The sequence below is a fragment of the Pinus tabuliformis genome, chromosome 7 (assembly GCF_031772625.1).
Source record: "Pinus tabuliformis cultivar Carrire ecotype Pingquan chromosome 7, CPIR1, whole genome shotgun sequence".
Classification (NCBI taxonomy): Eukaryota; Viridiplantae; Streptophyta; class Pinopsida; order Pinales; family Pinaceae; genus Pinus; species Pinus tabuliformis.
Genome location: NC_142293.1, coordinates 668337401 through 668346438, shown reverse-complemented (window position 1 = coordinate 668346438; position 9038 = coordinate 668337401). Strand labels below are relative to the sequence as shown.

Here is a 9038-nt window from a genome sequence, read left to right as displayed (position 1 = left end):
CATGTTATAAAATGTGCCATCAATGAAAATTGAAATATATAATAGCATCGAGTGAAAATTCGTATATCAAAATTACCACTAGGAAGATGAGAAAACATGGGAAAGAATCGAAGTGCCCAGAGAAATCATTTCATAGGTTTTGCACCTTTGAAAAAGACAACTACATTTCATGAGCCTTCTTTGATGTGGTGAAAACGACCGTTAAACGGTTGACATAGATTAGATCTGTTGTGCATAGGAAAATTAGATTCCTATCTTTCAAAGTCAATTAGGTAAAACAGATTTCATGATCCAGAAGAGAAGAAGAGGCAGTATCAGTCTGGAGATTATAAAAGTGCTCCTCTTGTGTCCAAATATTAACATGGCCGGCCTCACCTTCATACTTCAAGTCGAATGTTTTAAATTCTCGTCTTCTGGCTTCTTCATTTAGGAATGTTGAGCAATCATATCTCAAATTCACATCATTGGTGCAATCAAACTGATGCTCAGGTTGGACTTTCAAGGAGTGGTCAGCCTCTGGCGATATAATTGGTGGTGCACTAACTTGGGAATGGGAATTAATTGGTAGGCATGACTGGTGTTGAGTCTTGACAAGCAGCTGGCTCGCGCAATTTTCTACCATATGAGCTGTATAAGCTCCCGGATAAACATCAGTAAATCCGTTGGCATTTGAATGGGCATGACTAGAGCTCCATGGTTCTATTCCAGAGGATGCTGTGGAAGACGAATAATCGATTATCATCTTATTCTCATTTTCCTTCAACATTAGCATGTTACCTTTCAATGAGACCCCCATATCAAAAAGAGCAGGGCTGCTGATGGTACAACCAAAAGGGTTAATGGCAGAAGTGGGCACTTCAAGAGGCGGCAATGTAGTCGACGAGTCCATTAACTGATCACATCTTGATAATTTTGCGGTATTATAAGTTTGATCATCGGCTTTGAGACCTGCACATGTAAAAACCTTGGAGAAACTATGATTGGTGTTAGTAGAAGCAAGCCAGAGCTGAGAAGAAGGAATTATCTCGTTGTCATTAGGGTTTGCGTTAATAGGAAACAAGTTATTTTGCTCCAGTTTCTCTTCTTTCTCTAAATCCAATAAGTTGTGAACAGAAGAGTGCCGATTTTCTGCGGTTACCAATCCATTAAAGTTGTTATAGAATGACTGCAGGTACCCTTGAGACATGATGTCCAACGGCTTGGCAGAGTGAAGCAACGTATAAGCATCACGAGCATTGGCTGACACTGAATCGGTAATGCAGGTATCGCCTGATTGTGAGGGTGTAATAAATTCTGTACAAATTTTGCCGTTGGATTCAGTGGAGGATGAAAAGGGTACCGTGGAGTGCTTCAATTTGAGCTTCCTCTTGATGTAAGAGTTCCAATAATTCTTGATCTCATTGTCCGTACGTCCAGGCAAATGGGCAGCAATTTGAGACCACCTGCCTCGTCAATACCATTCATTCAGAAAGTTAAGGGACCGAAGATCAGTAGAGACTGATGTGAAATAAGTATAACAAAGAAGTAGGAAATGGACGAAATAAAGGGTGTGGAAAAAGGAAAGCAAACAAACCTGTTACCAAGAATGGACTGTAAGTGTATGATCAATTGTTCTTCTATGGGTGAAATTGCAGCGTGCTTAAGGCCAGGTCGTAAATAGTTAATCCATCTCAACCTGCAGCTCTTTCCGCATCTTTGCAGACCTGTATAAGCATTCGAGCCAATATCATAAAATACTCACCCAATACTGATTGGTGGGAACGATGTCTATTACTTTTCCCAATAACCTTTTATTTATTTGAATATAAATTGACCTAAGTAAAATTATGAGCGTGCACTCTCTAATAGATTTTGGATGTTCAGAATGTTAAAGTGTGGATTTGAACTTCTTCAGAGAAGAGAATAGATTGAGTTTTAAATGACTTGAATATGGATTTTTATCTTTATTTATTATAATAATAATAATGGAATTATATCTTTGAAAATCTACAAATTTAAAGATAAGTAACTCACGGGTTTGAAAATATTTATTTGTAATATATATTTTTTTTATTAATAACATTTAATAAAAGAATTAATTAATTTAATTTAGTTTAAAATGAATTTCTAATAAATGCTAGCGCAATGTTTATTATGTTTATAAGTTAATGTTTCGATGTTCAATAAGTTAAAAGTTAGTTTTTTAATAGAAAATGATGATATTAATGATGATTATAAATTAAATTATAATTTATTAATTTTACTTTAAATCATAAATGTTAATATTAATTTTAATAAGAAATGGTTTTTTTAGTGGATCAATCAAAAGAGTACAACATGTTTGTCTAAAATTTAGTGCTTTTAGGTTTCAATTCGATCATATTGGTTGGCTAAAAGAACAACACTAGAGATGTTTACAAAATGCCAAGAACTGACTAATATGCTCAAAAGATTCTTAAGATAAAACACAACCCACAAACATCAATGAATGAGAGGATGATCCAGGATCTAGAAGCCCAAGTTCCCCAAGAACATGAATTTCAACATGTGTTAGACAATCCTATAGTTGTTCCATACATTCAGCTAGTTGCCTTTGGCCTTAGCAAAGTGACACTAGGCAATCCTGCATGTTCCATTGATTGCGCTGCAAGTCGTTCATGAAATTTATCATTTCATTGCAATCATCGTCTATATTTTGGCTTAGTTATTCTAGAAGCGTTGTGACTTGCTGCAATTGAGCTTCCAAGGTGTTAAAAGAGGTGGGAAGTAAGACACGACTAGACAAATGATCAAGGTTATGGGCCACCACCTCACCAATATTTGCATCCATGACACCTTCTCCCTCCACTACCATGACTTATCCTCTTTTTTGTACCCCCTGTTATTGAGGTCCTATCACTGTCCTCGCTTTACCCCTCTATCTAAACATTTTCATCACCCCTCTAGTCCATTATTCCCAGCGCCAAGCCACCTTTGACGCACCAAAAACCAATTAATCCACCAACCCCTAGCACCCAACTATAGAATTCCAGGGTTGCAACATCCATACCTCTTTCGTGGGTGGCCACCTCCAGCAAGGACCGTCTCCAAACCTTACTGCATTACTATCAGTGGAAGACCATGGTAACTCTCCTTTAACAATTTTGCCACCATCCCCAATAGCTTGACTCCCAAAACAAAGTTGGGATTCTTGGTGCTTTAAGGACACCTCACCGACCCCAATTTTCATTGACTAGAGGAGAAGACACTGTTTGCCAGCTTAGTTTTGTACGAACCCTCTCACATGCTTGTAAGCCTAGGATATCGTTAGTAGGGAATTGTAAAGCCCAGAGACCAACACAGTTATTAAACACCTCCCCTATATACAATGCAAGATCACACTATATAAATCAAGATACTAGTTTTGTAGACTTACCAAGGTGCTTGAATCTGAATACCATGTTTTTGTCTCCACTACCTTAAACGAGGTATGCAAGCTCCTCTCACATGTCTCGCTTACCCATCTACAACTTAGCCTCTAGCTAAATTCCTCTCCAGGGTCTTAGATCTGACATTGATAGCCTCCAACAATGAACCAAGGAAATCCTCATTTACAGATGACCACCTGTATGATTTAGAGCCATGGTCGAAGAAATTTGCACAAGTTAGTGGCCTACACAAACACTTCATTCTCTCTACCACCTTACCAACCACTCATGCTGAAACTCACTAAAAACATCAATTCACTTACCCTCACACATATAAAATGAACACATTCCATCGTGAAACATCCATTTTATGAATGCATATATAGCACATGCCACTTGTACCATGGTTCAACTCGAAGAGGAGGTGAAGTTTGCCTCCGCTCCCCTCATAATTCCGTTCATCCACCCCATCAAGGTATTTTCATATGAAATGTTATAAACAATATTATAAGAAATAAAGTTATATATAGAAATAAAGTTATATATATATAGATATAGATATAGATATAGATATAATAAAATAAATAAATTAATATATTATTTTTAAAAAATATTTTAATTATATATATATATATATATATATATATAACTTAATTTTTTTTTCAAATATATTTAATTTTATTATTATTATTATTAATACTTAATTATTGAACTATATTTAAATGTGCTCTTCAATTTGTTATGTAATGTATTAATTTTTGTGTTGAGAAGCACTCTCATCTCAGTATGGAAGAGATGTAATGTTATGTAAACATTTTGACTCATTATTTTAGGGCAAGGGCTTTTACAACCTATGCTTTGCCCCATGGTATTCTTCTCTAATGTAGTATATTTAAAGGCATAAAGTCCCAATGAATTTTCATTTTTCTAAAAAGAATTCTAATGAATTTTCATTTTTTCCAAATAAAAAGATTTGGTAAAGATGGACAATATCTGATGTGTAAGTGCAAGATAAAAAACCTAAAAACCTGAAATAACTGAGACCACCATTTCGTTAAATGATGAATCAGATTTGAAAAACCCAACAAATATCATATTACCAACCAAATACAAGAAATAGAATCGTACCATTTCGTTAAATGATGGATTAGATTTGCAAAATCCAACAAAAATCATATTACCAACAAACTACAAGAAAAAGAGAATCATAACAAAGGAGTGTGTAATGCCTTTTTAAAATCATAATTTTTAAATTTTTCCCAATTTACAATTTGTGATATCTACTATTTGAATAATTGTTTGGCAATTATATTTTTAATCATTAAATAAATTTATATTATATTAAACATATTTATATTATTACACTTTAATAGAAAAATAAAAACATATAAATATAAATTTATAATTAAATAATGTATTTTTAATATAGAAATATTAAACCATCATAGATTTATTTTAATTCTAGATTTATCAAGTGCTTAGAGGGATCAAATCTTTTAGGGGTAATTTTTTTTTCAAATTGTGCATTCAAAAAAAAGTTTGTACCTTGAGAGATTTGATCCCTCTCAATGTTTGGTAAATCCAAAATTAAAATATATCTAGGCTCATGCTATATTGAAGATACTATATTGTATTGTAAAATCAATCTAATCATTTACCCTAAAATTACTCTGACATAGGTACATAAATAAAATATATGTATTTCACTCTTACAATGTTATATTAAAATAAAAGAAAATTAACATGTGTGTGTGTGGGGTTTACAATTTAAGTATTTTAATGTTTGAATTTTATGCTCTATAATGTTTCACACAATAAATTCAAATTAATTAATTCAAAATAAAACTATATTAAATATTTATGTTATTGTATTGAATTTTATGCTTTATAATGTTTCACACAATAAATTTAAGTTAAATTAATTCAAAATAAAACTATATTAACTATTTATGTTATTGTATTGTAATTATTGAAATTTTACAAACAAACAAAAAAATCTCGTGGAATACCATGGTAGGTCTATCCGAAGGGACCACACCCCCAGCTAAACTAATCTTAGCCTAACCTCAAAGGCATTAAGGAGAATTGAACCCAGGACCTCCCATGGCAAGGTGCTTTAGCAATTGAGCTAACCATCGGGGCTAAATTTTTACAAAAGTATTATCAAAATTGTTTGTTTTGTTTTTTAAATAAAATTATTTTAATTAAAAAGTGATATGAAAAATTAAATGAATATAGATAGATAGATAGATAGATGTGAAAAACATTCTTCAAACATGAGAAGGGACAGCTCCACTGCCATCATGCCACTAACTTGGAAGGGGAGGTGTGGTTGTTTCACCCGCCGCATGACCCAAACTCATTACCTTGCTGATCCACAACAATTTGAGAATCATTATGACCCGGGGTAGCATTCAAGAGAACTCTCTCAATGATAGGATGGTGAGGTGTAACTCGGGTTGGCGAAGGAATACCATTCTCATCCTTGTTGAGTTGTGCCAACTTCCCCCATCCAAACCTGATTTCTGCTCTTGAATTGTTGTTTCTCTTTTGTTAAGAGGGGTAGGACCAAGTCCTCATGACATAGCCTCCCCAATTTAGGCTATTATTCAACTTTTAATGGATAAGATAAATGAAATTTTGGAGATTATAAGCAAGCTAGTTGTTGGGTTATGTCTAAGTACTCTTGAGGGGAGGTAAGTTTCTCCAGGCGTGGAGTGCCCCTATATTGGTTGGATTGGTAGGGCTACCATGTACCTACACCCTATCTATCGCATTGGCCACACTTAGGGATGTGTTGGCACTAAGGTATTTCAAGGACTTGATTATGTTTGCACTCAATTTTATGTTTATTATTGTTGTTGGCTTTATGTGTTAATGGAAACATCCCCATTTTTGGAACATACCTCGGTTTGGTATGGGGAAGTCTCACTTCCAACTCTATCCCATTCTGAATAGTTCACCACCTTGTTGATATGTTTACTGGTATTTTGTCTAGTGTGAATTTTAAGCCTTTGAAGGTTAGCTTTTTCCTCACTAAAGTCGCTCTTCCTCTCCTCTATCGGTGAGGAAGGGAGCGTAAGAGCTTTCCCTCATGCCCATAATCCGACTTGCTTCTATCAGATATAGACTCTTGAGAACATTCAACAAGAAATTGATCATGTTTCAGTAGAGGTTCTTATAAATAAGGATTAACTTACTAATGCAAAGGCATTGTCATTAGTGGCTAAATGGGTCCCTAATCCGGGTCACACTCGAAGATGCCAATACTAGTACCTAAGTACCATTGAACTATACTAGAACATTAAGGCACTTATTAGCAAGGTTCTTTTAGAGCGCAACGATGCTAAAAGAGAAACATTGCTGCAACTAGATGAGCTCCAAATCGAGCACATAGATATAGACCTCGGACATAAGGATATGGTTCTCATGTTGGCTTGGATCAAACTATTTTGAATTGTGGAAAATGCTCATCTTTTCGAGGAACTCTTCTTGAATAACTCTCATGGCCTACAATATTTCTCTTTTAATTTCCCATCCAAGAAATTATATGCTATAAAATTCAATTCTTTGCAAGTCATAATTTAATATTTATCCTTTACATGTTAATATATATGTTATGAGGAGTATAGGTTTTAGTAGACTTAGCAAGAACTAATTTAACTAGTGTTATGTTTTTGTTAAATTGTGAGCAAAAAACTTTTTTTTCTCCATAGACAAACCAAAGTTGTAAAAAATTAGTTATCTATGTAACATTTTTTTAGTGAGTAACAGAAATTAATTTTATATCTATATATATATTTTAAAGGATCCCAGATTCAAACTCAAAGTAATAAAATATATACACCTTTATAAATGTTAGCAATCAAAACCTACCATTAATAATTAACCTGAGAGGTTAAACATAAATTGTTAGTATTATTAACTAAATAATTTCATTGCTCTCAATTTGCCCTTCTACATTACAGGCTTAAAACTCTATACTTAATTACACTTTAATATTCTCATTATAATATTTTTGTTGGAAAAGGAAAATGTATCTTTGTTATTTTAGAAGATCAAATGATACAATCTCTAGTTCTCCTGAGAATTCCTTCAACCAAAAAAAATAAAATTAAAACAGAAAAGAGAAGATCGTCACTCCATGATCCTTAAATTCTGCAATCTCAATCAATATATTGATGCTATGATAATATTAATGCATTATATTGATCCTATTGTAAAAGCACCTACCTATCTTCCTCGATGCTAACATTATTGCATTGCACGGTTTATACATGTTTAAAGACACAGCTGTTCAAGTGCGCCTAAGTATGTTACGCTGACTCACATAAACTAAAGCAGAGTTGAGCAAAATTGAAATTAACGTGCGAGTGGGTACACAAGGTATTACCAGCTTGCTTGGCCACATAGCTCCAGGAGCAGCCGAGAAGGCTGTTCTTCATCATATAGTTCTTGAGTTTCACGTCTTCCTCAGGTGACCATATACCTTTTCTCATTTCTGGCGTGGAGGAGCTCTCTCCTTGTCTTCTTTTTGTGCACCTCATTTTGTGCTCCGCCCACCAAATTGCTCTTCCCTCCTGATTTTAATGGTCCGCTCTCTAACCACTGTGAGTTGCCAAGGGTTCACCTCGCCTTCGGAACCGTCTCGTCACAGATATTTAAACGCAAATTAAGAAGCTAGATCGACAAAAGCTGACGAAAGATGTAACCCATCATCCTCCAATTTTCTATCATCCGCACATTCGTAACCCACCACCCCTTTGATTTGACTCCCCCTTGACTTTGATGAATTTTAATGGAGCGTGTTAGAATAATAGGGATTTTATTCTAGAAGACATAGTACTCCTTCCTTGGGATAACAGGATCCCCAAACCCATGATATTCTTTATTCTCCAAGGAAATAATATTATGATAGTGTCCTGAAATATTACGTTCATTCAGTGATATCACCATGATATGTCGCAGTTGTGAAGATAAATCAAATGAGTACAAGCTTTTATTTTTTCCTCCAGCTATTACTTACCATGTTAACAAAACGATAGCTTTTTCGGAGACATCTGTACCTAGTAGTTGAAAATGCTTTGCAGATTAGAAAAAGGTAACCATATTTTAGTCACGCAATGTTTTCAACTAAGCCGTACAAGCGTGCAACGGCAGGTGATCTAACGCAGACATTTCAACGGAACGAAAACAATAGAAAATATGACGCACACGTCAAAAGTTCAAAGCCAATTATTTAAGCTTCTTAGTGTTCTATCTCTGGTTTGACCGAATCATGTAGGTCACTGAGATTTGTGATGACTGTTTCTTGGCATAAAGTAAAAAAAAATGTAAAATGATTGATATTCTCATCACAAAGCTTTTCTAGAGTTATAAAGTTCGGAGGTATTAGGACATCAACTACCACAAATTAGTCATTGTCGTAGTTGACGAGAGGATGATGCAGGAGGATGATGCATGGGCTATTATCATTTATATTTATAAAACTAATATAATAGTAAAAGGTGTATGCTAAATTTTTAAAATATATATTAAAAATTTAGCGTACATCTTTTACTATTATATTATTTTTGGTATATATTAAAGAAATCAAAAGCTTGAGTCATAAAATATATATTTTTGTATTTTTAGTATATATATATATTTGAT

The 9038-nt window shown here is 34.1% G+C and overlaps 1 protein-coding gene across 1 annotated transcript; it reads right to left on the bottom strand.

Annotated features, from left to right (window-relative positions):
* Window positions 1–268: 268 nt before the first annotated feature.
* Window positions 269–7885, bottom strand: LOC149249226 (uncharacterized). The gene is made up of 3 exons (XM_089452388.1): window positions 7780–7885; window positions 1574–1703; window positions 269–1442 (listed from the first exon to the last, which is right to left on the bottom strand). Exons 1-3 carry the CDS (start codon window positions 7883–7885, stop codon window positions 269–271), a joined length of 1410 nt encoding a protein of 469 aa, XP_089308514.1.
* Between the last annotated feature and the right edge of the window lie 1153 nt (window positions 7886–9038).

Excerpts from the sequence above, each read along its gene's own strand:
- LOC149249226 (XM_089452388.1), bottom strand. The coding sequence starts at position 7,885 with ATGAGAAAAGGTATATGGTCACCTGAGGAAGACGTGAAACTCAAGAAC. Across the intron at positions 1,704-7,779 it reads CTATGTGGCCAAGCAAGCTG|GTCTGCAAAGATGCGGAAAG; the intron begins GTAATACCTTGT and ends ATGCTTATACAG. Across the intron at positions 1,443-1,573 it reads CAGTCCATTCTTGGTAACAG|GTGGTCTCAAATTGCTGCCC; the intron begins GTTTGTTTGCTT and ends TTGACGAGGCAG.